General features: G+C 40.3%; 1 protein-coding gene across 2 annotated transcripts in view; it reads left to right on the forward strand.

Moving 5' to 3' along the window:
- The window catches only part of cdin1 (CDAN1 interacting nuclease 1), a 60,270-nt gene that overhangs the window by 23,331 nt on the left and 22,463 nt on the right, over positions 1 to 14,476 (forward strand). For both annotated transcript variants that reach the window (XM_030392345.1, XM_030392346.1), the window contains 5 exons: positions 2,971 to 3,050; positions 3,426 to 3,475; positions 5,032 to 5,099; positions 7,686 to 7,751; positions 8,468 to 8,573. In XM_030392345.1, coding sequence (XP_030248205.1) covers positions 2,971 to 3,050; positions 3,426 to 3,475; positions 5,032 to 5,099; positions 7,686 to 7,751; positions 8,468 to 8,573 — 370 coding nt within the window. The remainder of the gene's footprint in view (positions 1 to 2,970; positions 3,051 to 3,425; positions 3,476 to 5,031; positions 5,100 to 7,685; positions 7,752 to 8,467; positions 8,574 to 14,476) is intronic.

Genomic DNA, 14,476 nt, shown 5'->3' on the forward strand with positions numbered 1-14,476 from the left:
TAGCCAATTTATATGCTCCGAGATTCATCATGGAAAATCAGCTTTAGCGGCGCACATTATCAGGACCTGTCTCTCCCTTGCTCCATGAAGTTTGATGAACGAGTGCCCCTCCACAGCTCAATGGCTGGTGCACGGGGAGTATTGAGGGAGGGGAGGGAGGAAGGGGGGGGGCGTGGGCATATAGAGGAAATGTGTAAGCAGCCCCCGCCGACGCAGCCATGAGTGGTAAAAAAAAAGAAAGTGGGTTTTTTAATTAATAAACAAACTTGCAGAGGAGCTCATCAGTGTCAGGGGCAATAACAATCGTCATCCGTTATTGTTTATTACGGTCCTCCCTCAACAAATGTTGCGATCTAATGAGGTTTCCAAACATTTTTTCGCGTTTGAGATAATGACTTTTTCACCCTAGTGGAGAAAGGAAGAGCACTTACAAATGACACAAGTAAGCAACGAGAAATCAAGCCAAGGTTATGTCGCTCCTACTCTCGCCTTGATATAGTTTATTTTGTTTTTTTAGCTGCATATGAAAACAGGCTTGTGATTTGTTTACACTGGCTGTTTTCTTTAGCAAATCCCAATGGAGGCGTAGCTTCTCACATCTATTATTCTCCTCTTCTCTGTTCTCTCTGTTCAGATGTTGACGGTGTGATACGGTGCCTTAGTCAGAATTTATACCAACATGGGACAATTACAGTAAATTTGGCGACTGTTTACAAGGTGCAAAGTCGTGCTGCAGGGCTTTGTTCTCTGTGTCTGGTGTTCTTCAGATTATGCTTTTTATTTTCCTGCACATGTTTTATGTGTGCGTCTGCGTGCGCCTTGAGTGTGTGTATTTAAAGAGCACCGTGTGTGTGTGTGTGCATGGCAGAGAGAGGAGCTCAGGGTGTCATAGAGGAGTGCTGCCGTGCAAGGCGGGGGCGTCTTTAATAAATGTATGCTGATGTTGGAGGCTGCAACGATGCGAGGGATGCAAGGGCCCTGTTGTTATTTACTGCTGTGTTTGTGCACAGCAGCGGATCCTGGGCCTGCAAATGGCATTACAGCCCGTGATGAATGAGCATTAGGGTAAACTCATTTTAAAAGCATCCTGATTTATTAGCGGCCCGGCCTTCCATTTTCATCAGGTCAATGCTTGGCTGAAATTCCACAATGTCAGCGCCAAGGTCACCTCTTTATGGCTATTTTTAACCCCATCGCTCAAAAAGAGCAGGAGAAAAAGGGATCCTATGCCTTGTAATGGCCAGCTACCAAAAATATCACAGAGGAGAAGGAGAGAGGGAGAGGGAGAGGGAGAAGCCCAAGTCCTGGCAGTGTGTGTTTGTGTGTGTTACGCGAGAGACCAAAATGTGGTGGTGGTCAACCTCCAATTATGAGCGCTAGTAAGACAAGAGCTTTAATGGCTACCGTTTGCCTTCGGGGAGGTTTATTACACACTACTGTTTTGCAGAAGCAGCGTCAAATCTATAAAACGACCATTAGGAAGAGGGAAAAAATCAATCAAAATGCCATTAAAGTGGAATAAGTTGCCAATATTGCTGATGTGGTTGCCGGTCCTTTGATTTTCCTTCAGATTATTAGGCACAGTCGAGTAGTGACTTTGTTAAGGGAAACCAGTGTTGTTGGGGAGTAATATGTCTCCTGGCTTCATAAAGTTTGCTGCCTCATATTTCCCGCTTTATTGATTATCCATTATCATTTGTCATGAGGTGTCCTAACTCAAGGGGAAAATATAACCCTCTTTCTTCACCGCCGCCCGCGCTGCACAGGAGCATGGTATGGATCTGCGTGCGAGGGTACCAATCTCCGAGAAAAATGAGCAAAGAAATAAAGCACGGCCGTGTGCCTCGCAGCTCTAAAGAGGGAGTGTGAGGTTATGGGGTGGGCTGGGAGAGTACTGTGGCTGGGGGAGACTGGAACAGAGAAAGGAGGTAGGGAGGGGAAAAAAAAGAGATGGCAGAGAGGGATGGAGACAAAGAAGGAGAAACAGAAAGAGAGGAGGGAGCGTTGAATGCGTTTTGTTGTTCTTCACCCTCCCGCCTCTTTCATTTCATCATAAGGTGGATGAGGGATGTTTGTCCTCTGTGATAGTTTTCTCAGGGAGTCGTACATACGAAATAAATGCAAAGAGGAAGACAGGACAGGGAGAAAAGGGTTTAAAATGTTCTTCTTTATTAATGAAATGCATTTAACAGACGCTTTATGATCTAGTCAGTGTTGGTTAATGTGCACCCAAGTCACTCTTTTTGTTTTAGCAGTTTGTTTTTTTTATTTATAAATCCTCAAATAAGCCGTCTCATCTTTAGCAGTTATATTCTTTGTGCATTTTTTTTTTTTTTTTTTTTTGGCGAGATGAGCTTGTGAATATCTGTACAGTGGTGGCGCAGGCACCATCCATGCCTGAAATGTGAATAGAAACATTCCTTGTATTGTCTGTAATGCTTGCAAGTCTGTCAGGACCATGTATCACTAAAATGGCGTGCCTCGACCATTTCGTCACACAATGATACAATCCATTTAATCCAAATCTTTTTAAGAAATGATTTAAGGAATTTTTTGCTGTTGCAGTGCCAGCGCATCAATCCAGCGAGCTTTCCCTCCCCTGATTTATAATGTTAGTAGAGCAAGAACGGCGATGAGAGATGCAGAATAGTCGGCGTTCATAACATAGATAAACTACATGGGGCTCCTGTGCTGTGGACTGAAACATTTATCTATAGAAAATCTGTATAGACACCAGGCAGCTATCTAATGGACTCGTGTGGAAATACTGCACTAACAGAGGCATGGTGAATTACAGCGTGTCAAGCCTGTCTTTTGTCTGTGTATTGTCACTGTTTGCTCTCAATTCAACGCAGAAATTAGAATATATGTTGTTCACATTTGTAGGTAAGAGAAGCTGTAGTGTTTAATGCAATACGCACACTAATATTAATGTGATTTTTGTATTTGTTTTCTCTGTCGTGTTCCTAGCTTCCAAATCAGTGCTCAACAGCATGCTCAAGGAGCCGTCGCTAATTCCAGACCAAATTTTGGCCAGAAACATCTACCAAGTAAGTCAATTCAAACTGATATATTATAGGAGATCATGTCAAGTGTTTTTTTCAGTTCTTATAAAATTCAATTTCTATATAATTTTTCTCACCCTACCTTTTTTTGCCTGTAACAAATCTTTAGCTTAGTGAGTTTTTAAGTGATGTTGTACCACCTGGCTGACAGACGGCATCAGCCGCTCATGTTTGCTGATGAGGTCACGTGAGAGCCGGCGGTCATGCCTGCCAATCTGCCAGCATCTCCTGTGTTTTCTCCTTTTCTTCCCCGGCACTGTACCGGCTTCCTCACCTCACCAACCCTTCTCAACCCCCCACCCCCCCCCTTTTTTTCCTTTTTTTTTCGCACGCCATAATATTTCTTCCCCCTCTTTTCAGTGCACAATAAATGACTGCTGTTATGGACCGCTGGTAGACTGCATCAAACAGTATCCTATCCCATAAAATTTTAAGCCTGAAATTGACGAGGAGCTATTGAAGGGGATGAGATGTGTCTGGCTTCACCTGACATAAAAGTTCTGCTTCACAGGGGAAGTGTTTCATCCCGCCTGCCACCCCACTATCACCGATACAGGGGCTGAGAGGTGATGGAGGGAAGAGGAGGAGAGAAGGGGCTGATCTGAATGCATCTCTATGTGCACACAGTGGATCAGACCCAATGCTCTATGATACAGGAAGACAAATCATTCATAAGCCTCGCGGTGGTTAATGTGTTTCTTTTGTTTTGTATTTTATTTAACCCAGATGATGTGTTGTTTTATGGAAAATGCAGTATTAAAAATCATTTTTGATTAGATTTTCTTTAGTTTGGCGTTCAGCACCTTGGACAGCTCAGGGCACATCAGTCCAACTTGAACTGATAATTTCACTACATTGTGTATTTTTGCAATTCAGTTGCAAAAACTGGAAATCCTGTTTCCAGTGTTTCCCCTTCCCTTTCTTTCCCAACAAATACCCCCCTCCTCCTCTAGTCAGGGTTTGGCCTTGACTATAGGGGCAGAACTGGAGTCCTGACTATTTAGGGGCAAGCAGCTGGGTAGCAGACCAACTCCTTCCTGGGGGAGGAGACTTATTTGAATGAGTGTACATGTGTACGTCTGTATGTTATTGTGTCCGTCCAAGCTTTCATGTGCGTGGTGGGGCTGGGTCATTCTGTTCATAGCCAGTCAACCCTGTCCCGTCCTGCCCCCTTTCCACATCCCCCCCCCCTTTTACCTTTCTTTGGCTGTCCGCTCATCAGTGTCAACTCGGAGTCAGTTACTCCACCACAGAGAGTTCATGATAACCGCCCACTACTAAGAGCTCCATCCTCACATGGGAGGAATAGCTCTTAGTGCATTTGTACCAATCACGATATGTATTAATTAATTAGAATCCATTTTGAGTGATTAGTGTTTGTTGAGGGCAGTATAATGCCTTAAGAACTTTTCTTGGAAAAGCACGTATGACATCCGGCCTTTTGCAAATGCAGGATTCCTTCGAGGAGCTTGCATCCTGATGCAAACTGACATTAATTCTAAAAGCATTTTTCTTCAAGGATTTTAGAGGAATGAGTGGAGGAGCCAGTCCAGGCGCTCTATGCATTTTGCCAAATGGGCATTTGTTTCATCTTCCTCATTTAGGTAATGCACTTTGGAGATTTGTTGTGAAAGCAGATTAAGGTCGACCTAAAAACTCTGATTGTGCTCGCACTATACATCGGCAAAAAGAGAAGTGGCTCTTACTTTACATCATAAGCCAATAGTGGAGGACTTTTAACTTTTTCTTATGTCAATTCTACACATGCTCTGTTAAGCTGAATCACTTAACATCTACGCACTCATGTTGAAACCACAACAACCTACAATGAGCAACTTTATGTGTTCTTATTATGAATTTCACGTTATTGCCCCCATTGAGATCCGCACTGCTCAAACATTCTCATATTTCAGTATACATATACTACTGTTGTTATTTGTTGGAATCCTTGACTCTCTGTTCCCAGCGCTATTGGCCAAGAGCATGAGGTGCTCCTCTGTGACAAACTGAAGGAGAGGAACCTTTCCTTTCTAGGTAAGCAACCTCTTAACCTTCTCATCCCCTTCCTAAAGTCAGTATGGTCATGGCATTGCAGCCTTTTGGTAAGCTTAGTCAAAGAAGGCCTGGACATGACTGATGTAGTTGATCTTAGCTCCTATTGATTTGCCAACAACAAGGATCTGTTTCAAATATCCTCGGTTGTTTATGTGCCAGCTGTATGAATAGTTAAAGAATAAAAGCTTCAAAGGTGGGTTTTAATGTTTCATTAGTTGTAATGATTGGTTAGGTTATTTATCATGTCAGAGTTTCTATTCGCATGAATATTATGTTGGTTTAACTGTTGTGTGTGTGTGTGTGTGGGGGAGGGGGGGGTAATCTTTACAGAAAAAAAAGAAAATCTTTAAATGTGGTTGTAGTATTTTTTTTTAATATTTTAAAGCAACTACAAGGAACTTTCATTTGGGTTGATTCTGGCAGCCCCTGTGGACAAGAGTGGTAGTGTTTCCCGGAATTATGAATTCATTTCTAGTGAGCACCACAGCCCTTCATCTTAGCATACACTTAGAATGAAAGACTCTATTTTTATTACTAATTACTATTATATACAGGAACTTGACAATGGTGGAACAAAGTGTTTTTGTGATGTTCATACACCTTGGTTACATGTAATCCTTAAGCTAACAAATGTAGTCACTCTGTAAGTTTTTTTTATTTTTAAAGTTATCAACATTTCCTATAATGCTATGTCTTTTATTTATATATATCTATATCTATTTATATCTATATATCTATATATCTATATCTATATTCTATATCTATATCTATATATCTATATCTCTCTATATATATATATATATATATATATATATATATATATATATATATATATATATATATATATATATATGTATATATATATAGATATGTATATATATATGTATATATATATGTATATATATGTATATATATATATATATATATATATATATATATGTATATATGTATATATATATATATATATATATATATATGTGTATATATATATGTATATATATATGTATATATATATATATATATATATATATATATATATATATATATATATATATATATATATATATATATATATATATATATATATATATATATATATATTCATATATTATATAAAATCACAACTTGTATTAAATAAATAAAACATATTAGTTAACTTACTCGCACAAAATATAACAATAAAAATAAAACCCTCGCCTCCTGCTTCCTTTTAACTGGCTAACGTTCAACTCCCTGCAAAACTTTTTCAGGGAAAATTAAAACGTAGGCTTTTCTGGTCTATGATTCTTTTCATCTAATTTTGCAGGTATTCTTACCCAGTGACAGGCATTTAGAATAAGTTTATAGAAATAACCAGTCATCTCAATGATGTCCGTGTTTGGTCATGTACAAGCATCTGTATTAAACTGAGACTGTTTCATGACCACTTAAAAACTCCTTATAGCTGCTCTAACCAGTTATATTTTATACTTCCTTCGCACCATTGTCTTTTTCCAACAATATTAAATCTCGGCAGGGTGTCCAGGTGTGAAATTATGAAACTGAATTTTTTAACCCTCCCTTCTTACCATCACCCACATCCCATCGCCATCCCCTAGGTCAGATGAGTGATGAAGGGTAAAAGTCATTCCCTTTGCCATTAAGACCATATCATTTATTTGGACCTGGAGTGCTGACCTTTCCTCAGAGCTGTGCCGAGGACTGTTCTAAAACTGTCAAGAGTTCGAGCGACACAAGGGCCACTGAGGCAGTCTCACCCCATCTGATAAATGGATTGGAAGTAAGCTACCCAACAGCAGGGATGGCCCATTAATTTTAATCAAAGGTGATGCAAAAAGGCGATCAGAGCCACATGACAATGTCAGCAGCCTGCTCCATATGAATAGAGGCTCCCACCCTATCAGAGGGACATCTACACACACATTACCACACCCAGGATGCCCCCTCTGTACCACAGACCTCTGGCAGCCTCACTGACCTCACTCAGCTCTCTTTCTTCCCCCTTGGCTGATACTACCTCCTCTCCACCACTGACACCGCCACCCTCCATCTCTCCTCAATTCCCTTCCATGCCCCATTAGTTGAGCTTGGCTGGAGACAAAGAGGCAGGCCCTTGGAACTGAATGACCTGGTCAGCCTGAGATTTAATGGAGAAATCAGGTGTTGTAGGGATAATGGCCGAAGCGCACCAGAAGTCAAGGACAGTGGCTACGGCCTGTGCAGGCAGGGGTCAGGCTTACAGAGTCTATAATGCCAACCTTGTCCCCTCGGTGTATATTTTATAATGCTCTGGCAAACTGGAGAGTGGCTCCTTAACTGGGCTTTACAGGTTTTTGTGCAACGACAGCGAATACGTGGCACATGTAGTTAATGGTTTTACTGTGCTCGCTGCCCTCTACTGTTATTTCTTCTTTGCTAACACTAAGGCGTTTTGGTACCCGCACCTTGGTGAAGGCCGTTAGGTTACCTACCCTTTGATTGATGTACCAGAACTTGTTCAGTAAAGTGTAAAATCATGGCAAATGAACAGTGAGATGTTGAAATTCTGCACTTTATCTCTTGTAGATGAAAACCAACTGAGAACTATGGGCTACGACAAAACACCTGATATCATCCTGGAGGTTCCCATTGGTTAGTATTTACAATACAGATGTCAGTATTTTATGCAAATATTATTTTCACAGTAGTTTAAACTGTTGATTATTTTATTAAAGGGTATCTCAACCAATTTTGCATATTGAATTGAGATAACAGGTCTTTGGGAGTACTGCTACATATGTGAAAAAAGTAATATAAAGCCATTGGTGGCTCCAGAGGAAGCTGCATGTAATCTGATTAATAAGCTCAAATGATGTCACTTGGTGGCCGATTTGCATTGTGGGTAATGTAGGTGGGGTAAGCCTTTAATTATTTGATAAATTGTTTGTCGATAAGATGTCAGAAAATTGTGAAAAATGACGATCAGTGTTTCCCAAAGTCCAAGATAATGTCATCTCGTGTCTTGTTTTGTCCACAACCCAAAGAAATTCAGAGAATCTTGACCTTTGTTTGTCAGGAATTTACTCAAACAAATTAATCGATTATGAAAATATTTGGTGATTGATTTAATAGCTGACGACAACAAATTGAGTGCAAAGTCTTTGCAGCTTTCGAAATACCTGCCTGTTAACCTTTGCCTTTCAAAGAGGATTATTTACTTGTCAAAACACTCATATTAATGTTGATTTTTGTGAATGACATGGGGGGGGAATTAGGTAAATATCACCTGTCCCTCCAGGCCCTCACTTGTGTGGTTTTCCTGTTACTGGTTTCCTGAGTGTTGCTGTGTGTTTCTGTTTCTGAAAAAGCTGTGGAGGGACACATTGTGCACTGGATTGAGAGCAAAGCTTCATTCGGAGATGACCACAGCCATCGCACTTATCTCAACGAGCAGTTCTGGAGCTACTGGAACAGGTGAGTCTTCATATACTCACCGTGTTTGTATTGTCTGCTCATGTTTCGTTAATTTGCATTTTTTTTTTTTTTTTATGACTTCTCCTTTTTGACCACAAACTACAATCAGCTTTTCTCAGTATCATAACTCACATTTCTGTCAGCCAACGCTAACCACTTCCTCCCTGGCACAGGCCACACTAACCTCACACTTCCATACGGTACATCTGTACATCGCACTATTTCCACATCCACCCCTTCCATTGGAGCCTTTTACAGCCTGTGAGCTTTATTGTTTTCTAGAGTACCCATATTGTTTTTGAAGGGAAGCTGGGAAATGGGTGATTAATCCATCGCATCTGTTGTCATGAGAACCTTTGGACAGGAACAGGCCCTTGTGGTCTGACCCTGAGGCAACAGAGGTTCATGTATGTGTATGCACATGAAAATGTGTGTGTGGCTCAATGCTAGAAATGGATGCATAAAATACCTACTTTGTTAAACGTCTCTTGAAGTGTCCCATTAAATATATTGGTTAGGACAGTCTTTTCCCACTAAATGTCTGCAAAATTGGCCATGTCACACGATGTGTCCTCAACCATTATCCACATCATTTAGCCCAATGCTGAGTGTTATACAGGCTTAATTTCCAACTGGGTTAATCAGGTGGAGCGACTTCTGTGTTGAGTCACACACCGAGAGAAGAGAGGGGGCTAGCTCACACATGGTCTTCGCATCCCTGCTTCCCTTGGCACGAGGTTCCAGTCACCAAGTCTAAACGTCACCCACGCCGCCTCCATTCGCCTCGCTAAGGCCCCGGCCCCCGTCAGCCGTGACGGCCAGCTGACATGTTGTGACATGGTGCTGGAACGCCGGGAGGGTCCAGGCCCCATGCAGGCAGAGCCAGACTCTCTCTTTGTTTTTGTTTTCCCGGTGCATGTACAGTATCAAATCAGGATCAGGCTTCTGGATCTATCAAGTCCAAAACACGGAAAAAGAAACAGTTTATCATGATGGGATTTTTGTGTAGGTTTTTATACACACTGTTCTCAAACCTCAAATAAACCTTCTATTATCTGACATAGATGACCTTAATAAATCCAACATAGCTTGTTATACTTATTTCTTACTGATATTCTCTAGTTTAGAATTTATACAAACTAAATTGGCAATACTCTTTCTTAATGATAACCCTTCATACTTTTTTATTGGATTATAGAAAACAAAAATCGTTAAATGAATCATTCTGAATTTTAAGCGATAACTGCCAAGACAGGTTTGTTAAACATGTAAAGAGTGATTTTCTTTTTCTCTTTAAGTACCTTAAATGAAAGGAAAGTATTGGTTCCACATTCAGAATTTAGATGACTGACTTCACTCTGAAGCTGCCAGCAGAGCCATCATTTGATTTTCATGGAAGATGACTCATCCAATATCATTGAGCAGTTAAAGTGCGGGAGATGAGGTCAAGGTCGTAATCAATGGCGTGTTTTATTTTCTCAGTATTTGATAGTTTTTTTATTTGGAAATGGCCTCCTTCCAGAGGAAAAAGCTCAGTCATTCATTTTTTTACTATTGTTGACGTCAGGAAGTAAAAGTCACCGAGGTGTGGATTTAAAAAGGGCCAATCTTTGATGGTTACCATCTTTTTTAGGCCTCATTGAATGTCGCCAAGATAGTTGGTGACAGTGAAACGCTTTGCTTAACCCATGTTTGATGAGAAAGTACTGCCGTCCCAGTCAAACCTAAAATATTGTGAAAAGAGCTGATTTGATTAACACCACAGACAGCGTGACATGAAGATCAGATGTTCCCATAAATATTTCACTGTGTAAGTCAATCCTCTTTCTTCGTTTAGATTGAGGAAAGTGGCGTTAATCTGTCTTTGGTCTCCCCCTTTTGGTATTCGTGGCGTTGAGTTTACAGTAGGTCAGACTGTTAGAATACTAATAGGCTGATTGGACTGTAAGGGTTAGTCTGAGCCTCACATATTTGCCCACGGGTGCCTTTCATTGATATTCACTGGGGCGGCCTTGTCCGAGTGTATTAAGGAACTGACAAAGTAGATCCCGTCATGTCAGCCATCAGCCCGGTCAGATAAACATTGTTGTGTCAAAAAAGAAAAAAAAAAATGTCAGTCCCTTCAGACCCTACCTTTTCCAGCACCCTTGTAATTTTTAATTGACATTTACTGCTGACATTTGAAAATGCGCTTCATCTTTCTCTTATTGTTAGTCCTCATACGCAGTGCACGCACGCACGTACCACGGATCGTAATGCATGTTTGTGTGTAAAGAGAAGGAAGTGAGTTCGAGGTCAGTACTTTGTGGTCACAAAAACATAAACCAGTAGAGAAATGAGGGACACGAGTGAAGGGGTGACATCATTTTCCTTTCACATCTCGTTAGTTTGACTCCGTTTATGAGACGAGCCCTGAAGGGCTGATGTTTAGGATGTTTGTCCATTCCTTCATTCCTCAGACTTCAGTGCTCGAATCCAAACCTTTTGGTTTTCTTTTTGACTGCCCTTGGAATTGCACAGCAGTGTTTGTAATTACTTCATTGCCCCTGATTGACATTTCCAGTGATTTGCTTATTTTTCATGAATTCCCTCTTTGCTTTAACTGAGCTGCTTCACCCATTGCTTGTGTTAATTGTTCTTGGTTTGCCCTCAAGCATTGCAGAGTGAGCTATGGGGACATGTTTTTGCAGACAGAAAGAAAAAAACATAACTAATTTTCCCTCCAAAGCCCTCACCAACTGCATTTATCATCCAAACAATAGTCTTGCCAACACACTAACCCCATAATGAACCCCTCTTCAGTGGAGTGAGGGGTAATGACGCTTCACCTACAATGCTCCCAAGAAAAAAGATAAAAGGGGGTGAAAAAATGGAGAGAAAAACGGTCTTCTGCAGAATCAAACGGCGTGTTCAGGCCCAGTGCCTGGATGAGATGGCGAAGCAGCAGCTATTGGTGTCTTACAGCCATCAATCTTAGCTGGTGGCGTTCCAGAGCCAGCGAGCCCTCTGCTCTGACGGATGTTCAGATAATTGAGTTATCCATCTAGCCCAACTATCAGAGTTGCATAAAAATTATTCACCTGCTGGTGAATATTAAACACATAATGAGCCTCTTGTGTGTTTTAGGAGAAGTGGGTAAGGTTAAACACAGCATGTAATGAAATATGGACCCTTGTGTGGTGCCACCTTAACTGCCCCTCCTTGATTATGGTGTACTTAAATCAATTATGGTTGGCAAAGTTCCTCCCATAACTCTCAGGGCAGCAACTAAAGTTCTGCCTTTGTGCTTGCCTGATTAGTTTATCTTATCTAATACTTAATTATATTCAGATAGTGACAAATATTTGCTGACTTCCGGAATATTTGAGCACTTGTGTTTTCATTGCTTATTGCCAAGTTTGACTTAATGTTCCCATAAAGCTTTGGGTACTTAAATGGACAGTTCACGCCAAAATCTAAAATACGTTGCCTTTCTTTCTTTCGTTTTTTCCTCTCGCCTGTAGTACTATTTATCCATCTTTATGTTTTTTGGGGTGTGAGTTGTTGAGTTTTGGAGATATCAGCCGCAGAGATGAATAGCGTTTTATGATATAGGATGGAACAAGATGGCACTTGGCTTGTGATGCTCTAAGCTCCAAAAAAAACATACATTTGAAAAATTCAACAGCAATGTCTCTTTTCAGAAATTACGACACAGGTACTAACATAATTTAAGGTCCAAGGTGCATTTATTCTAGAAAACAGGGCTGTAAAACAAAATGCAAGTTGTAATCGGTTTATGCTACATGAGAAAAACTCGGATGAGGATGAGTTAAAGTGTCTCAAAGCCCCAGGGAAGAAGCTGCTTCGTAGTCTGGTGGTACTGCGGCGGATACTTCTGCATCTTTTGCCAGACAGCAGCAGCATGGTGAACAGATAATCCGCAGACCATGTTGTAAGCAGTTTCATATACCCATGCAATTATTTTTCTAGTCTTTCCTTGTTTCATGGTCTCACCGCATGTCTTCTCTGAGGCCACTCATTATTAATTTGTCAGATAATGAAGGATCTTTGTGGCCCTAAATTGTCCTCCATGCAGCAAGTTGTGCACCATGAAAGAATCAATAAAGTAAATCAAAATATACTAGACTCCTCTAAAATAGCTTTTCAGCATCAGAACTATTTTACACTGTAGTGAAGCACATTGAGGGGAAAATTAGAGTTAAATAAATGGATCCAAAGGCCAGTTTTTTTTTTTCCTTTGTTGTTTCCTTTTTTTTCTCCCTCCCCCATTCCACCTAATCCAACACAATGGACAGACTGTGTGGAAATGAGCTTGGACGCCAGCGCGCCCCCCTCCCAAAGTAAATCAGCTGTGAGATTCGTAAACTGCAAAATGTGTCAGAGTTGAAAATGTTAGCTCTCTTAATGGAGACTTGAAAAGGTTAGATCTGATAAAAAGCTGTCAGCCGTCCAGAAAAAAATGATTTATAGCAATATAATGGGACAGTATGCCTCATTTCTCCCCCATATGAAATGGGGGTTAAGACTTTTGGGTTTGCCATTATACATCATCTGGTTTGACCACTTGGAAATTTGTTGAGACTCGAAAGCACGCACAGACATTACGTTTCATCTGGCTGTTTTGTTTCGGTAATTTCCAAAGTCAGGGCCTGTTGTAATGTGGATAATTTGTGTCCTCCCATAATTGCCAGCGGAAAATTCTCATGCTCCGAAAGTACAAATCGATCTCCGTTCAAATCTGTTTTTGCGCACATGAGATTGGCGCCTGCCCTTTGTTGTATACATTGCTGTATATTGCTGATACACGTAATGGAGGCAAAACTACAATTAATGAGGAAGTGGTAACTCTGAGGACTCTCATCAGACTGTTCCTACAACACCACTAATCTGCTCGCTGACACGCTGGCTAATGAATAGACAAAAATCTGATTTATGTGATGTTTTATATTAGTTGACACAGCTGCAATTAGACATCTTGAGGTCTTTGTGAACTTTTTCCAATTATATCTGGAACTGTATGCTGTGGATTTATACAGCTGAAATTGCAGGGTAATTCTGTTATATTCTCAGAACCGTCAATCCGTCCGCGACACGAAATTAATTTTTTTGAGTCAAGATTGCCGTCCTTTTTTAATGGACATGTCCATCATTTCTTGTTGAACTTTCCAAAGCAGTAACGACAGGAATGCTTAATAAGTGGAGTGTAATGACAAAATGTGTGTTAGACGATCCTTATTGGATCCAGCTGATAAACCTTAATCTTTAAACGAGGTTTTATTACTTCAACCTTAGATGTGAAGATAGTTTGCTTTTAAAAATATGACCGGTTAAATACGAAGAAAGCAATTTGCTCTTAGTTTAAGGTTCCCATGGGTCCCTTAAATCCTTGATTGTGGGAAAAATCAAGGCTTTGAAAATGTTTGAAAAAAAGTTTGTGTAATTTATGTATTTTGTACTAGCATAGGCATTTTCTTATTTTTCTTCTGTATTGTCCTGCAAGCTGGTCGTTTATGGTTTGCAGACTGCATTTCTGAACTAACATTAGCTGCTGTTGCTCAGTTGAATTTGATGTTTTAAGAAGTTGTGGGAACCCTGACATTTAGAAATAGTTGCAGGCTTAACATAAGATTGCAGTATTTTAAGGCTGTACTGTGATACACAATGTACATGTTGATATTTTGAAATCTCCTCAAACACAATCCTGGTACTGGACGACATAATCAAACATGATGCTTTTAGATGGAATACCTTGATTTGGATATTGCCACAATATTGAATTGGTACTTTCACAAAATATTATATAACACAATAACATTTTGGATAAATCATCATCAAGTGGGTAAAGGCAAGTATTAATACATGCTAGTAAGTTCAGGACCAGTAAAAGACAACACTTGTGC

Source organism: Sparus aurata, chromosome 16 (assembly GCF_900880675.1).
Source record: "Sparus aurata chromosome 16, fSpaAur1.1, whole genome shotgun sequence".
Taxonomy (NCBI): domain Eukaryota; kingdom Metazoa; phylum Chordata; class Actinopteri; order Spariformes; family Sparidae; genus Sparus; species Sparus aurata.